The sequence below is a fragment of the Geotrypetes seraphini genome, chromosome 17 (assembly GCF_902459505.1).
Source record: "Geotrypetes seraphini chromosome 17, aGeoSer1.1, whole genome shotgun sequence".
Lineage (NCBI taxonomy): Eukaryota > Metazoa > Chordata > Amphibia > Gymnophiona > Dermophiidae > Geotrypetes > Geotrypetes seraphini.
Window position 1 is genome coordinate 46,260,659 of NC_047100.1, and position 18,167 is coordinate 46,278,825.

An 18,167-nucleotide genomic window follows, 5' to 3' on the forward strand; every position below is an offset into this window, starting at 1 on the left:
TCATACTCTTGTACAACAGACCTGTGTCACACAGAGCTTTGTAAAACCCAAACTGTGCTTGAATGTTTGCATGCACATATGTATGTGTTTCTGTGGGGATGGGGGTGGGAGTGAAAGCCAGAAAACCATGTTGTACAGAGGAGAGCAGTATAAGGCATCTGGACTTGATGCTGCATGCTCTGCAGTGCCCTCACCTGGATGATGAGAAGACAGTGTAGATAAGAGGGTTGCGTCGATCTCTGGTCTGCAGAAGGAAGACATCCCCTGAGGAGAAGAGAGTGCCCCAGAACTGTCAGTCACTAAATAATCACTGGTCATTACAGCATCCATAAAAACCCATCATTTTCCCTCATTCCAAAACTGTATGTTCTGGCAAATCACTTATCTGTATACGCTCAAATATAAACCCATCCAAATATAAATTGAGATAACGTGTTTTTCCCCTTAGAAAAGAGGGATAAATTGCTAACTCAAACATAAGCTGAGGGTTTATATTCCAGGATTTCTCCCTCTCCTGTGGTGTTCAGTATTTCTCCTCTTATCTCCTCCGGGTCAGCTGACACCGACACTAAAAGCATTGCAGTTGGCCGGTGCTGGGCCTTGAGAATCTGTACATGCTCAACTGCTGCCAGATCCTGCTCCTTAAAACTTCCAGTTTTAGAGGGAGCAGGAGCTGGCAGGCCTTGGGCATGTGCAGATGCTTTTTGTGTTCAATCAACTTGGGAGAGGGAGGTAAGGGGAGAAATATGGGGAGGGGGAACACTTGAATATAAACTGAGACATGAAATTAATGATTACATATGCTTATTCATGTATAATTTTATTGCATTATTTTTAACATGGTTTATTTCTGGTAATCAACTCTACTGTGATCCGACATGAACTTTGGAGGAATACAAACGGTAATGTAATGTAATTTTTGATGTTTTGCTTTTGGAAAATATTTTTTTGTTTTTATTCAAGTATATCTGGAAATCCTCCATTAAACCAGGTATGTAGACTCTCTGGGGAAAGGAAAATACTTACTGTACCTGAATGTAACTTTCCTTGAGCCAGCAATGAAAAGATAAGATATGATCTTGTGAAACCGGTTGTGAAAACAGTACATTGGCTTAAAGGCTGTTCCATATAAGGGTAAATAGCTCCCATTCCACTACAACACCAGGAATTAACTTGAGTCTGGGCTGTTTAGTGGGTGGAGGAAAGTTGGGTTTGGTTACATAGGAGGCGTTTTGGGCAGAGGATGCAGATCGGGGAGTTGTCAGATAAGGGTATGGTGTTGGTGGTCTTATTTGTTACCATTCCGTGACATTGTCTAGTATCTATCTCAACCTCGGTCCTTCTGCACCAACATTCTTCAATTCAAGGCTTGAATTGGTCAGTGGCTGTGCCCATTCATACTCTGATTCTTCCCTCTCTACTTAAAGAATGACACAGGAATGGGTATAAATTCTGTCCCAAGTCATTCTCCCAGTAGTGTGGCTGCATTTACTGACACCTTTTTTTTTTTTTTTTTTGTAATTCTTTATTTAACGGTTGCTTAGATACAAGTGAAACACCCAAACCGGGGGATTTGTTTCCTTATCTACAGGGCTAGAAAAGCGGAGCCTACTGACACCTTATTAAGTGCAGCTGGGCTCTCGGCAGTCATGACAGCTAGTGTGCGGTATTGATCACACTCGCTAGCTGTCATTGCTGGTCACAGCACTTTTGCAAATCTTGTACATCTCCAGGAGCAGGTGTAGATCCCAATGTACCTGTTTATATTTTAGTCCTGATCTGGTCTCACCCAAACCATGTCCTCTTGCCATATGCACATAATAATGATTCAGATGTTTACATTTTGGCTTTCTAAAATTGTTTTTCTAAATTATTCATAGATGTTTTTGTGCTTGGATTTAAATATCTAAACCATGATTAGGGCTTCAGAACTAAGGGCCTCAGTGTCCTCCAGCGTTCCTTTCCCATGCCTGAGCACAAACCTCTCTGAGAATCTAATACCTAAAATGTTAGTCTAGCCCAGGGGTGTCAAAGTCCCTCCTCGAGGGCCATAATCCAGTCGGGTTTTCAGGATTTCCCCAATGAATATGCATTGAAAGCAGTGCATGCACATAGATCTCATGCATATTCATTGGGGAAATCCTGAAAACCCGACTGGATTCCGGCCCTCGAGGACCGACTTTGACACCTGTGGTCTAGCCACTGCACAAATATTCAGCCTTCTTGGGAAGAAGGGGGCATAAAATAAAGGTGAAAGGAGATAATAGGGAGACAAAATTCATCGCTGTTCCCGACCCCACAAGAAACCATCTCCATGTCATTCTTTAAGGAAAGCAGGAAGAATCAGAGTCTGAATGGGCCCAGCCACTGACCCTCAAGCCTTGCATCGAAGAATGCTGGTGTAGAAGGACTGAGGTTAAGACAGACACTAAAGAATGACATGGGGAAGGGATCACGTGACGCCATGCGGCGGGACAGACGCTAGTCTGTGTCTCTCCCGCTGCCCTTCGCGGATTCCCCCCCCTTGTCGGGTATCCTTCGGCTTTTGAGCCCTGGACCGGACCCTCCGCTGCCTCCTCTCCCCCGGATATTGTGGGTGAGTTTCGGGCCGATTTCGCGGGGGCGTGTGGCTAGAATCGGCCCGCAGAGAACGGGACCGCGGCAGGCAGGGAGAAGCCAAGATGGCGGCGCCGCCGAGTCCAGCGGCAGTCCCGGGATCGCAGCTCCAGTGGTCAGCAAGGGAGCATTCCTGCCCATGAAACGGGGGGCGATCAGGAGAGGGGAGGTTGGACTCGCTCCAAACGGAGTTTCTGGGGACTACTGGAAGAGATGGTGATCTGGCCCTGAGAGCTGGTCTGTGTCTCGCTCTCCCGTGGCCCCTCGCAGCTTCTCCTCCCTTAACAGGCACTCTCTGTCATTGAGCCTTCGGACCGGACCCTCCGATATCTCCCCCCTCTCCGGTCGCTGTGGGCGAGTTTCGGGCGGCTTGTGCAGGGGCATGTCGCTGAAGTCGGCCCGCAGAGAAAAGGACCGCGGCAAGCAGGGGGAAGTTAAGATGGCGGCGCCGCCGAGTCCTGGAGCTGCTACGGGGGGGCCGGCTTGGATAACTGAAATCACGGCCGGAGTTACGGCGGCGATGGAGCTCGTGTTGGAACAAAAGCTCCTGCCGTTGGATCACAAGCTGGCGGTGGTCCAGGCTTCGCTGGATGCTATGGGCCAGGAGACGGCGGCGTTCCGGCAGCGGGTGAGCGATGTGGAGGATAGCCTGCAGCACGTGGAGGATGTCCAGACAACACAGCAGCGCCTTATTTCTGCTCTCGAGGATCGCATTGAGGACCTGGAAAATAGATCACGCCGGTCCAATTTGCGTTTTATCGGATTTCCAGAGGCTGTAGCGGAGCGGGACTTGAGAGGCACGCTGGAAGCCTGGTTAGCTGCCTCCGTTACCTTTCCTGCGGATCTCGGCCCGCTTCGTATCGAGAGGGCGCATCGCCTGGGTCTCAGTTCAGCTCATCAGGCCCGGCCACGGGTGGTAATAGCAAAGATCTTGAACTATGCTCACAAACAGTCTATTCTTCAGGCGGCTCGGGGCGAGCGCGTTCTCACCTATCAAAACGGCAGGGTGCTCTGTTTTCAGGACTATTCTACAAAAGTGGCTCAGCAACGGCGGGCATTTGCTCCGGTGTGCTCTACGCTGGCGGCTCGCCATGTTCGCTTCGCCCTCCTCTACCCGGCGAGGTTGAGGGTCCATCACAATGGCACTACTCAGTTTTGTTCTACCGTAGCGGAGGCGCAGAGCATGTTGGATGCGTGGAATGTGGACCTGCCTTCTACTAGTGCCGCTGGTGTGATCTCCTCTACTGCTGGTCCGGCTTGATAGCTGCCGGTCTTCCGAGACACTCTTTCTTCTGGAGTTGGTGCAACTATGGTCTCCTCCTTGGATCTTTGTCAGGTTCTTAGATGGCCCTGTGCGGCTATGTCTTTGATGGTGGCACCGCTCGGATTCTGTGCTTCCAGATGCCGCGGTGTCCCTGGACTTCTGCTGGATTTCTCTCTTCGGAGCTCCTCATTCTTCTGGCTCGACTACAACTTGGGACTCCTTCTTGGATTTGGCTGGGACCTTGGTTGGACTTCGGTCTTTGACTGGGGCGCTGCTCAGCTTCTGTGCTTTTGACTTTCAGTGGTCTCCAGGCCCTTGGATGTGTGGGGCTTTCTTGTTTCCTACGGGTGGACGGGGCCTCTCTCTACCCCTAAACGGCCCAGGCTGTGTTGGGTGGACGGTGGCCTGGATCCATCTTTTGGAGCGGGTGTTGTTGCGCTTGTTGACTGGGGTGAGGGGCGTGCATGGGGACGAGTGGTTGGTGGAGTGTCTGATGCGAGGGGGGGAGGAGAGTTAGAGTGGGGGTTTTGGGGTTCCGGTTGTGTATGAGTTTTGGGGTTCTTGGTTTTTCATGTTCAAGGGATATTAGGGGGTGGATAGGGTCTGGGATTAGGTTTCTTTGGGTCGGGGGGCCCTTCCTGGGACACTGAGGCCTTATATGAGGCTGTCTTGAGATCGGGAGATGGGTTCAAATTCTGCTAGGTTGCTCTTGGGGGTTTGTCCAGTTCTATTCGCTATTTTGGGGGGGTTTCTGTGGAGGGGGCGTCTGTAGTGATTGGGTTCCTGTGGGGACCAGAAGGGTTGGGGTGGATGGGATGGGAGGAGTTTAGTGGGGTAGGATTGGTCTGGTTGGGTTTGGGGGTTGGGTTGGGGTGGGGGGTGGGTGGGGGTGGGTTGGTGTTGGGGGGGAGGGGAGGGGAGGGTGGGGAGGGTTGTTGTTCTTGTTCCATGGTGACCGCAGGCACTGGCTTCCGCAGGACTGTGGCCTTAGGAGGGGGACTTGCTGGGACGCCTCTTCCTGGGCTTTTGAATTTTTTGATTCCTTGTTGGGTATTTTTGTTTCATTTTTATGTCCCTTAAGTTATTATCTTGGAATGTGGGGGGCATTCATTCCCCAATAAAGCGACAGAAGGTGCTTCGACAGCTGCGGAGGAGCCGGGCGGACGTGGCCTTTTTGCAGGAGACGCATTTGACTGCTGCGGAGCATGCCAAACTGCGCACCTGGTGGGTGGGGGATGTCCTGGATTCCCCGGCGTTGGGTAAGAGGGCTGGAGTGGCTATTTTGGTGGGTAAACATCTTCATTTGGAGGTACAGACTGTCCTTAGGGACCCGGAGGGTAGGTATGTGATAGCCTCGGTTAGTTTGAACTCTAAACCTTACATTCTCTGCAACCTTTATGCTCCCAATAGCCCGGGCGTGGGTTTTTTTCATCATTTAGCAGACCTTTTGTCGGTTTATGGAGATGTTCCTCTGTTGGTGGGGGGGGATTTCAATGAGGTGGCGGATCCTCTTTGGGATAGATCGTCGGGGGTGGGGAGGGAGTCTCGGAAATCTGCTACTGGAATTGAGATTCTTTGTGCCTCCCTTGACTTGGTGGACGCCTGGAGGGTCTTGCATCCCTTGGAGAAGGATTTCACTCACGTTTCTCGGGCCCATGCTTCCTTATCTCGTATAGACTATATTCTCTGTTCCCGCTCTGTGTTTGCAGAGGTCGTAGAGTCTACGCTGGGGCCTATTGAGGTATCGGACCATGCTTGGGTGGCGTTGGTATGGCAGTTATCTCGGACGCCGGGGACCCCTCGGGGTTGGCGCTTTCCTTGCCACCTATATCGTGATAGTAAATTTCACGAACATCTGGTAGCCCGGTGGCGCTCCTTTCAGGATACCAATGCAGCTCATTTTGGTACTCCTTCGTTGGCTTGGGAGACGGCAAAGGCGGTCCTTCGGGGTGAGATTATTTCCTATGCTAGTTTTCAGCGTAAAGCGCGCACGCGAGAGCTGCTTCGGCTGGAGAGACTGGTTTCTTCTCTCCGTCGACGCTACGGCACCACTCGGGCACTCCCGGATAGGGCTAGATTGCTGGAGGCTCAGTGTGCGCTTAACTCTCTGTTACACCAACATGCTCGTCGGTCTATGGAGCATTATAGGTATCATCTTTATCGTTTTGCGAATAAGAGTAGTAAGTTTCTTGCAAAGCTAGTTCGACAGCAGCGGGGTAGTTCGCGTATTGCTTCTCTTCAGACGCGGAACTCGGAGATAGTGCATACTGATGGAGACATCAACAGGGAGTTGCGGGATTTCTTTGAGAACTTGTATTCTGCTCCCTCTGACCCTCTGCTAGATGGGGAGGTATATTTGGCTGGACGGGATCTCCCGACTCTTTCAGCTTCCTCTCGGGAGCAGTTGGAGGCGGAGGTTACTGCAGGGGAGATTGAGCGGGAGATCCAGGCTAGCGCTTTGGGTAAGTCTCCTGGCCCGGATGGGCTACGTAGCGAGTTTTATAAGATATTGCGAGCTGAGGTGGCGCCTTTGTTGGCTTCGGTGTTTAACGAGGCGGTCGGTTTGGGGGAGCTCCCTCGCCACTTGAATGTAGCACAGATTATTGTTCTGTTGAAACCTGGGAAGGATTCGACTAGACCCGAGTCGTACAGACCGATCTCTTTATTGAATTTTGAGGCTAAGCTTTTTGCTAAAGTTTTGGCCACCCGTCTTGCCTTGGTACTCCCGAGTCTTATTTCTGATCAGCAAGTGGGTTTTGTGAAGGGACGTGCGATTGCTAAGAATGTCCGCCGTATATTGGCGGCTTTGGAGCGGACCGCACAGGATCAGGTGCCTTCTTTGATGATCAGCTTTGACGCCGAGAAGGCCTTTGACCAGGTGGATTGGGGCTTTATGTTCGAGGTCCTGCGAGTGTACGGTCTCGGCCCCTGGTTCATTCAGGCGGTGCGGACTCTTTATGAAAACCCGGTGGCCCGTGTGTGGGCCAATGATACCCTTTCTGATCCTTTTCCAATTTGTAGGGGTACTCGCCAGGGATGCCCCCTTTCACCTTTGTTGTTTGTCCTGACTCTGGATCCTCTCATTCGGGATGTGCAGGATAACCCAGACATTATGGGAATGGTCGTGGGGGCTCATCATTTTAAACTGGCGGCTTTTGCCGATGACCTCTTGGTTTATTTGACGGATCCTCGGGCCTCCCTTCCTGCTCTTTTGGAGTGTTTTCGTGAGTATGGGGATTTTTCTGGTTTCCGTTTAAATAAGCAGAAGTCGGAGGCTATGGCGTCTCCGGAATCTTTGCGGGTGGAATGGGGGCCGGATTTTCCTTTGCGCTGGGCGGGATCCTCTTTTCGATACCTTGGTATTTTGTTGTCTATGGATGTCTCCGCGCTTTACCGTTTGAATGTTGATCATTTGTTGCAGGGAACTAAGGGGCTTTTACGGCGCTGGTTGAATCTACCGCTTTCCTTGATGGGCCGTGTTCATCTTTTTCGCATGATTATTTTCCCGAAATGGTTATTTGTCCTGCAAACGCTTCCATTCTTTCTTTTGGAAAAAGATATTTTGGGTCTTCAGAGACTGGTGATTTCATTTTGCTGGGGGGGTAAGAAAGGTAAAATGCATCGTTCTTTCCTTCAGGGGTCCTGGGCACAGGGAGGTTTGGGTCTTCCCTCGATTCGTTTGTATAATTTGGCATGCTTGCTTCGGCATGTCCGGGATTGGCTCTTTTTTGGCTCTCAGCATACTGATCGGGAGTTGGAGGTTGATTATTTTTTTCCGTGGGCTCTGCCTTATCTTTTACAGTGGGACGGGAAGGTGAGATTGGGGCCTGGGGCCCGTAGCTGCTTGGTGGAGCCGCTTCGTCGGGCTTGGAGATGTGTTTCGCGGATGTGGGGTCACTCGCCTTTTAGCTCTATTATGCTGCCCATAGTGGGCAATGCGGCCTTCAGTCCGGGACAGGACAATGTTGTTTTCAAAAGGTGGGCGAGGAAGGGACTCCGAACTTTGGAGCAGTTTCTCCAGATGGATGGTAGCGCTGTTCCTTTTTTGACTCTCCAGGCGTCCTGGTCTTTGGGTGCGACGGATCGGTTTGCTTATATGCAGCTCTCACATTATGTTGCCTCCTTGCCCAGGGACTCATTGACCCAGTCTTTTGCTATCACTGTACGCGATTTTTTCTTTGATGCTCAGTGGGATTGGCTTTCTATCTCTCAATATCATCGCCGATTGGTGGCTCTGCGGCCTCGGAGGGATTATCAGCGGCTTTTGGCATCTTGGGCCCGGGACCTGGGATGTCGCCCGCGGGTGGCGTCCTTGGCTCCTCTGGTGCGCCGGATACCTCGGGTGGTGCAGAGCGCCGAGCTCCGGGAATGTCACTTTCGGGTCTTACATCGGGGATATGTCTCGCAGCAGCGGGCCTTTTATTTCGGATGTGCCCCTACGGCTATTTGTCTGAAATGTCACCGGGTTGATAATTCTTTGGCACATGGGGTGTGGCTGTGTACTTCCATTTCTGCCTTTTGGATGGAGGTCCGCTGTTATTTGGAATCTTTGGTAGGTTATCGGCTCCCCTCATCGGTGGAAGGGACTATTTTTTTGGCGGAGGGCTATTTAGGCGGCCGTTCTGCAGGGGATAGCCAGCTCATTCGTAAGGGCTATATTGTGGGAATGAAATGTATTCTTACTCATTGGCTTCAGGACTCCCCGCCCACCATCTGGTATTGGCGCAATAAATTGCATCTTTTAATGGACTGGGAGTCCATGTCCGCTCGGTTCTCTGGGTCTCGGAGCAAGCTTTTTCTGTCTGTTTGGGCTTCTTATTTGGATACTTTGCCCCCTGTGATAAAGAGCCAGGTGGTCAATCGCTTGCGGAAGCCAGTTGCCCCGGTCTTGCCAGTGGGTTGAGGGTGGGGTTTTGGGGGTGGGGGGTGTTGGGAGGGAGCGGTTGGGGGGTTGTGTCTAGTATGGATTTGGAGGGCTCCAGGCTATCAGAGTACAGGCCTGGACTCTCGCTGATATTTGGGATTTCTAGTTGGGTGTTACCATGTTCATCTGTATTGTGGCATTGTACTGAGAAAATGATTGTGTTCTCTCTGTTCTGTGTATATCTTTCATGTTGGTGAATAAAAAGTTTATACTAAAAAAAAGAATGACATGGGATGGTTTCCCATGGTTATCTGCGGGGACAGAACAGTGATAAATTTTGTCACCGTGTCATTCTCTAAATACTTCTTTATGGAAAGTGTGGTGGATGCGTGGAATAGCCTTCCAGTGAAGGTGGTACAGATGAGGACTGTATCTGAATTCAAGAAAGCATGGACACACACATAGCATCTCTAAGGGAAAGGAAAGGGTTGTAAAACTTAGTAGATGGTAGACTGACTAGGCCATATGGCCTTTTTCTCTCATCATGTTCTATGTTCTCTCTAGGTCCCCTGTGTAATTTGACAGAGACTCCCAGCTAGAGAATGACACGGTGGCGGTTTACCCGCGGCCACCGCATTTTAGCCGCGGGTCACCCGCCGAAAACGGGGAAGAGAACTAGCAGTCGCTGCGGCGACGGGGACAAGGCCATTCACCGCCCGCGGGGCGGTGAATGGTCTTGTCCCCGCAGTGAGGCATGAAGGATCGCGCGGTCCCCGCAGCTCACACCCACCTGCCCAATCGATTCTAGTGTTTAGCCAGCTCTCTTCCTTCTCCTCACCTTAGTTTGTAGATTTTCTTTTTCGGCGACCCACACACTATCAGAGAGCCGCGCACGCGCGGCTGCTCAGTGTTCAATCTTCTGCTCTGCTGCAACTTCCTGTTTCCGGTTGCGTCACAGCAGAAGATTGAACACTGAGCAGCCGCGCGTGCGCGGCTCTCTGATAGCGTGCGGGTCGCCGAAAAAGAAAACCTACAAACTAAGGTGAGGAGAAGGAAGAGAGCTGGCTAAACACTAGAATCGATTGGGCAGGCGGTTGTGAGCTGCGGGGACCGTGCGATCGCTAGTGTTCCCGGCTCAAATTGGAAGGAGGGAGTGAAAGGGAAAAGGATTCTGGGCCAAGGGGATGAAGTCGGAAAGAAAAACCCACAGCAGGAAAGAAAGGGAAGGACTGGCAGGTGAGCCAGATGCTAGAAGCAGGGGGGGGGGGAAGAAAGAGGGAAAAAAGCTAGATGGGGTTGAAAAGAAGAGACACACTGGTATGGAAGAGGAAGATAGGGGAAATCTGGACACAGGAAGGTAACAGAAAGAGGGGAAATTATGTGCATGGGGCATGGGGACAGAGACATAAAGGGGACATGCCATGGGGATGTATATGGACACAGGGGGGGGGGGGCAATGACAGATACATAGGGGAGATATTAGAAATGGAGAAAATAGGAGCACAGAAGCGAGATGGTTTGTGGGGATGGGACAGGGACCGAGCTCGCAGGCTCCAGTGGCTTGCACAAATTACATTGTAACGTGCCATGAAAATAAGAGGGAGGAAGGTAGATAGATAAGCCATGTGAGAGGAGCTGAAGGGTAATAGAAAGGAACAGATGGTAAAGGAGGGAGGGAAGGGTGGTGGTGGAAAGGAATAGGACAGACATTGAAGGAGGGTGGAGAGGAACAGACCCCCAAGGGAAATGTGGAAGACAGAGTGGGAAGAAGACAGATGCCAGACTATGGGGGAGCGGAGGGAAGAAGATGGGTGCTAGACCAATTGGGGGGGGGGGTGAAGGGAGAGGCACAGTAACAGCAAATGGAAGACTTAGAGAGAAGACACACAGTGGATGGAATGAATTGAATGAGAAGATGTGGAAAGCAGAAACCAAACAACAAAGGTAGAAAAAAAAATTATATTTATTTATTTATTTTTTGCTTTAGGATAAAATAGTATATTAGTTGTGTTGATAAAAATTTATAAACAAAGCCCTGCCAGCTGAACATCTCTTTCTCTAGTTCAGCAGCAGGAACTTTGATTTATAAGAAAGGAATAAGCTAAATATTACAGTACTAAGGCTTATATGGATGCAGCGGGGACGGTGACGGGGCGGTGAATGGGATGGCAGTGGCGGTGACGGGGCGGTGAAAGGGATGGCGGTGACGGTGACGGGGCGGTGAAGGGAACGGCGGTGACGGGGCGGTGCAGAGGATGGTGGGCCGGTGACGGGGCGGTGACGGGGACAGATTTTTTCCCCGTGTCATTCTCTACTCCCAGCTTCATGAGTGTTTGCACTTCCACTAGGGGCAGACTGAGCATTAGGAAAACAGGGCTGTGCCCAAGGGCCTGTAACAGTAGCAGGGGCCACTGTATGGTTTTTGCTATTTTATTATGTATGGAAATTTGTAAGCTGTCTTGGATAAAGGCGGATTCAAAATGTTTTAAATAAATAAATAAATATGTGTCGGAGCATTTTTGGAACTCATTATCGCACACATTTATGTTTAAATCACCAGCTACCAGACATGGCTAGTTTTGCTTTAGAAGGGGGAAGGTGGAATAAGATGTTTGCTGGTTGTATACTGTATTAAATAGATACTGGTGAGCTTTTCTACTTTATGTATATGGTTTTGTATGTCGCAGACACGACTCCTAAAAATTATTTAACAATATAAACACAGAAAACGTAGGTACTGTACTTTCTTCTAAATCAGGGATCTCAAAGTCCCTCCTTGAGAGCCACAACCCAGTCGGGTTTTCAGGATTTCCCCAATGAATATGTATTGAAAGCAGTGCATGCACATAGATCTCATGCATACTCATTGGGGAAATCCTGAAAACCCGACTGGATTGCGGCCCTCAAGGAAGGACTTTGAGACTCCTGTTCTAGATAGTGCTTCCTTTTTAGAACTGCTGCCAATCTCACTGAATTTAAGTATAAACTGGCATTGGACCTGCCAAGAGTTTTCAAAATTGCCACCTTTGTAGGCTTGTGAAGCAATCAGCAGCACGTGCTGGGTATGGCGCTTTTACGGCATACTTACGGAGTTCATCAAAGTAAGTGTCACCAGACCCATCACTGCCTGGCACAGAACACACCAGTCGAGCCTTCAGAAACGTCGTCCACTTATTCACCAGACTCCGTTGGCCACCCAGGTCGTTCTGGAGAGGGCAAAATTCAGAGGAAAAGAGACTTTATTTATGTTATCACATTTCTAGTCTGCTTAAAAACTTCCTAAGTGGATTGCAAACACACATTCATAATCAGAAACATGATAATACAACAATTACATATCTAACATACCCCCTCTTTTACTAAGGCATGCTAGTCGATTTAGCGCGTAAATATAATGGATGCGTTAGCATTTAACGAGCGCTTAAATCAGCTAGTGCACCTTAGTAAAAGGACCCCATAGTTAAAGCAATAAATATTAAATCAAATAAAACAGGTCATTCAATGGGCCCTAAATCATATTATTGACTAGGCAATTGAGCCTGCAAACATGGAGGAAATCATTTTAAGCTCAGGTAGTAAAAATAAGGGACCTGGCAAAAGAAAATGCTCTTTCTTGGTCTCAACCAAACAGATGGTGATGCTCCAACAGGGTGAGATCTCTCTCTCTCTCTCTATTACCTGTGAGAGACAGTGAGGAGCCATATCCTGTATTACCTTAACCCTTTAATTGGAAGACGGTGAAACGGCTGCTTTACGTAACTTGATGTTGAACGAAAGCAACAGTACCAAGCAAGAGGCATTTGGAGATGCAGATCTCCCATAAGAGCCATAGAAGACACATGTTGCTTCTGAGCAACAATGCCAAATCAAGGGTTAAATAAAAGGGCAATTTCCAAAGCCATTTACACTACCTGAGGAAACAGCTGGAGTGTCGAGGGGAGCAGACAAGGGAGATGTAAGCACAAGCACATAATATTTTTACAAAGATGCACCAATTTATCCCTCTTGACTGAGTGAAGTGTGCGTTTACTGTGCATACTTATGCTAATTTTTCCAAAGAATAAAGGACTTATGTTCTCTACCTTTACATATGAGTATTAAGTAAATGCACTAAATATTTGAGGGTTATTTAAAATTTCCTCCTTAGGATATATGGCAAGGAATGGAGGTGAGCATAGGAGAGGCCTACTGCCTTCTTTTGTTAATAATATTTGCTAATGATCATTAGAAAAATCAACAGTCAATGCTTTTTGTTCAAGCTCTTTAGGACATCTTTACTAAAGGAAATCTGAATTGTTTAGAATAATTTGGATTTATAGAGCACCTTCTATGAAAATGTAATTACACCAGAACTTCAGAGTTGTAGCCTGCGTGACAACTTCCAAATGAGTAATGGGAAAAGAACCTTGAGTTTACAGGACTACAAGGGTAAACATGTCCAAGATTAGACCGAGAGGAACTTTGGGCACTGGGATTAGGCTTTAGAAAGCTCCAAAAGTCTCTGGGTGGTTTATTCCATGTCCAAAGACTAAACTAAACCCTTACTCCCTATTCTTGCTTTGGGTGTGGACATGAGGAAGAAGTTGATGTGAGGGTCACAGATTTTAGTGCAAACACTTTCTCCATCTGTCTGACACCTAGCCATTAAGAGGAAAGGTCAGAGAGAGTGATTGGCATGTATAGGTCCAGTCTTACCCTGCAGATCTGTCCAATTCGAGCGTAGGAAAGTTTGCCCATCCCATGCCCCTCCACTGCTGTCTCCCGGAAGAAAAAGTAAATCTTATCATCATCAGGGTTCTCGCTTTCAGGGATCCAGAACACGTTCACAAACTTTGGCTCTGAATCGGAATAAGAAGAGTAGTGTGAGAACATTGGAAGAGGACTTTAGCTCTTGAAGTGTTCTTCACTACAGCACCACAGGGATGTCCCACAGGACTACAAAAACATTTGGCGAATCTTCAACTGTGCTGACCTCCCCATAGTTAAACTTTTAGCTCTGCCACTCCCCCCCCCCCAACCAGTCAAACCTTCAGTGGTGCTATGAAGGCTCCGTAAGTACAGACCTGCATTGTGGTGCTGCTTTATGCTTCGCCTCATCTGATGCAAACTTCCTTTTTTTCCCAAATCTTTATTCATTTTTTCATTTTACATCAAGTACACCATATTATATCAATTGAATCATATACATTACTTGAAATTTTCCATATATCATCATAAATACATCAAAATATCTCCCTCCCCCACCCACCCTTTTCACAAAATTATAATTAAAAACAACATACATGTATAGTATTCATAAATATTGATAGAACCTATAATATAACTATAAACCGCCCCTTCCCATAATTATAATTATACTTTCAGTGTAAAAAGGCATCTAATCATTTCAATAAGTTATCAATGGCCCCCAAATCTTTTTAAAAGTATTATAATTCCCTTTTTGTATGGCAATTACTCTTTCCATTTTGTATATATGGCACAATGAATTCCACCAGAAGGTGTAGTTTTAGTCTAGTGTAATTTTTCCAATTTCTAATGATATGTTGAATGGCGACTGATGCAAACTTCCCATTGGAAGGGAGAAGGATAAAGCTGTGCTTTGACGTGAGCACGTGCTTAATAGAATCTATGCAGCACTGATGTTTTTTTAATCTTCCAGCCGGCCCAGGAGTGAGAAGGAAAGTAATCAAAGGCTCTGATATATGCCAAAGCTATAATAGTGCTTTCTAAATTCTGCTGCTTAATGGCTGGGCTGGCCCTATAAGAACTTTCTCTTGTTTAAATGATGGACTTGATAGGGGAATTTTTAAATGCTATTTACCTGGATAAACTGATTGTCTGAAAATTGCTCCTCCTTTCTATACACACAGGTATCAATGGGAAAAACAGGAGGACTTAGCAAGCAGTCTTCAAAGGGAACTTATGCACTTATTTTCCATTTGAAAATTGGTGGCAAAAGCATACTTTAAAGCAGTGTTTCTCATCTTGGTCCTGGAGTACCCCCTTGCCAGTCAGGTTTTCAAGATATCCACAATGAATATGCATGAAATAAATTTGCATATAATGGAGGCAGTGTATGCAAATCCAAACTGATGCATATTCATTGTGGATATCTTGAAAACTTGACTTTAAAGCACAACTTGTAATCCCGTGCTTACTCCTTGTTCAGCATCTCTTTCCTGGCCTGTTTCTCCCTTCTCTCTTCCTTTCCTCCTGCACCTCAAACTGGTTCCAGCATCTTTCCCTTTCTCATCTGCTGTCCCCCTCCCCCATCATGGTTTGGCATATCTCCACTCTCCCTCCATGGGTCCAATGTCTCTCCTCCTCTGTTCCACTTTGCACCCCCAGTCCGATCTCTGTCTTTTCCTTCCTGTCCCCTTTTCCCCAGGTCCAGCATAGCCCCCTTCTCTTCCCTTCCTCCAGCCCAGTGTCTCTTCAGAGAGCCGGCAGGGAAAGCCCTGAGCAGTTCTGGAGCCGGCGGTGAAGCCACAACTGAGCTGAGCCAAAAGCTGCTGCTCTTCACTCTTCTAGCTCTTAGCTGATCGTGAGTCTGGAGCTGCAATCAGCTGGGCAGAGGGGGGGAGAATGGTAGTTGCAGGTTTGAAGGGTTTTTTTTTCAGGAGGGCACATTTGTTGTGTGTATGTTGTGTGCTTGCACAACACATGCTCAATAGCTACCAGAAGCTCCAGAGCTGCTGGAAAATTTCCTCTGTAAAGGGGTGGGGGGAAGAATTCCTTTTGTGCATCACAAGGAGAGTGCATTAAAATAACAATGAGCTCCTTGTAATGCACTTGCATGGGATTCTCCGTGGCTGCTATGAGGATGGGTAACAGCCCCCAAGAACCCCTTTGAGCATTGGGAGGAAAGCTTCAGTGCCAGTAAGACTGTTTTAACAGTCTTACCAGCATGGAAAGATTTTGAGCATCAGGCCTATGTCCTTTATCCGTCCTATCCAGCATCTCTACTCTTTATGTCCTTGTCTCTGTCCTCCTCACATATTTCTAGCATAGTAAATGTTGGCAGATAAAAGACCTGAACAGTCTATCCAGTCTGCCCAACAAGTTGGCCAGAGTCGAATCTGGTACTCTGCAGTTTCCACTTCTTCATGTTTAAACACTGATATACTTAATGTCTGTCTCTTCCTGACCATTTTGGGGTTCAGACCACAGGAGTCAGCCCAGAGTTGCCATTGAAACCTATTCCAGCCTTGACCCTGATCCTCATCTGCCCTCTCTGTGTCCCTCTGATATCCAGCATTTCCCCACTGTGTCCATGTCTTTATGCGCCCCACATCTTTTCCTGGCGTCCCTGTCCCAACCCTTGTTCAGCATATTCTCCCTTCCAGGCATAGCCCACACCCCATGGCCTGTAACACCCCTATCCCCCTTGCAATCCAGCACCTTTCTCTCTTTCAAAAGTTGCGCATTTTTCATAAAAAGGGCTTACTCTTTGAAAAGAATGTGCATTCTTTTCCTGCTAGTGTGCCCATTCCAACTATTATTATGCATGAGCCATCATGCATGCGTGAACCACTGCACATATGCAAAGAGAGCATGCATGTACTATAAGGAATGAGCACTCTTTCTGAAATAACATACCACTCTTTGCAAATAATGTGCAGTCTTTCAAAACAGTGAATACTCAATAAGTTAGCTCCTGTGATGACAAAATTGCCAAATGAAAATTAATAAAAGGATCATTCCTAGAAACAACACAGAAAATGACAAATATTTTCTGCCTGTCATCCCGAGATATGGTATTGTGGCCCTATATTTTTCTTTTCTGCAAATTGGGACATGTGCTGCAAATAAATTCCACAAGGTGGCAGTGCAGCATCAACCAAACTATCAGCTGAGATCTAGTTTATAACAAGCACAGGAGAAGCGTCAAAGTTGATGGGAAGACAAGGGCTACAGTGTCTGAGGTAGAGTTACCATGCATCCTCTTTCAAGAGGCTGCCCTTCTCTTGGGCTTCTTCAGATATGTCTCCCAGGTTTTTCAATTTTTAGGAAAATATCCTCTTTTTCTTTTATATGCCTATGACCAACATATCTACCCACATAATAGGAAAAACTACATCTGGCCTTTTAACATTTTTCTTTGAACAAGCATTCAAAGTAGATTTATTACAGAACATACATCTTTACTGACAAAGGATCAGAGATCGATGGTTCAGGTTACTTTAGAATCACACAGCAATGGAGTGATTAACTGAGTTCCTAAAGCACAGTTACTTACCGTAACAGGTGTTATCCAGGGACAGCAGGCAGATATTCTTGACTGATGGGTGACGGCACCGACGGAGCCCCGGTACGGACAATTTTAGAGTGACTGCACTCTAAGAACTTGGAAAGTTCTAGCAGGCCGCACCGCGCACGCGCGAGTGCCTTCCCGCCCGACAGAGGCGCACGGTCCCCAGTTAGGATAAGCCAGCTAAGAAGCCAACCCGGGGAGGTGGGTGGGACGCAAGAATATCTGCCTGCTGTCCCTGGATAACACCTGTTACGGTAAGTAACTGTGCTTTATCCCAGGACAAGCAGGCAGCATATTCTTGACTGATGGGTGACCTTCAAGCTAACAAAAAGAGGGATGGAGGGAAGGTTGGCCATTAGGAAAACAAATTTTGCAAAACAGATTGGCCGAAGTGTCCATCCCGTCTGGAGAATGCATCCAGACAATAGTGAGATGTAAAAGTGTGAACTGAGGACCATGTAGCAGCCTTGCAGATTTCCTCAATAGGCGTGGAACGGAGGAAAGCCACAGATGCTGCCATAGCTCTAACTTTATGGGCCGTGACAGAACCTTCCAGTGTCAGTCCAGACTGAGCATAACAAAATGAAATGCACGCTGCAAGCCAATTTGACAATGTACGTTTAGTAACAGGACGTCCTAATTTATTCGGATCAAAGGACAGAAAGAGTTGGGGAGATGATCTGTGGGGCTTAGTACGCTCTAAATAGTAAGCTAGAGCCCGCTTACAGTCCAAAGTATGCAGAGCCTGTTCTCCAGAATGCGAGTGAGGTTTCAGAAAGAAGACAGGCAGAACAATGGATTGGTTGAGATGGAATTCAGAGACAGCCTTAGGGAGAAACTTTGGATGTGTATGTAGAACCATCTTGTCATGATGGAAGACTGTAAAAGGTGGATCCGCAACTAGTGCATGTAGCTCACTGACCCTCCTGGCAGAGGTAAGAGCAATAAGGAAAAGTATCTTCCAAGTGAGAAACTTGAAAGAAGCGGTAGCCAAAGGTTCAAATGGAGGCTTCATTAAGGCGGAAAGAACTACATTGAGATCCCAGATAACAGGAGGGGCTTTAAGAGGTGGTTTCACATTAAAAAGACCCCGCATGAACCTGGACACCAAGGGATGAGCTGAGAGGAGTTTTCCATGAACTGGCTCATGAAAAGCAGCAATAGCACTG

The 18,167-nt window shown here is 47.7% G+C and overlaps 1 protein-coding gene across 2 annotated transcripts in view; it reads right to left on the reverse strand.

The window, feature by feature from the left end:
- The window catches only part of SEMA3B (semaphorin 3B), a 251,525-nt gene that overhangs the window by 47,465 nt on the left and 185,893 nt on the right, over positions 1 to 18,167 (reverse strand). For both annotated transcript variants that reach the window (XM_033925997.1, XM_033925996.1), the window contains exons 8-10: positions 13,440 to 13,582; positions 11,833 to 11,950; positions 195 to 264 (exon numbers count right to left, since the gene is read on the reverse strand). In XM_033925997.1, coding sequence (XP_033781888.1) covers positions 195 to 264; positions 11,833 to 11,950; positions 13,440 to 13,582 — 331 coding nt within the window. The remainder of the gene's footprint in view (positions 1 to 194; positions 265 to 11,832; positions 11,951 to 13,439; positions 13,583 to 18,167) is intronic.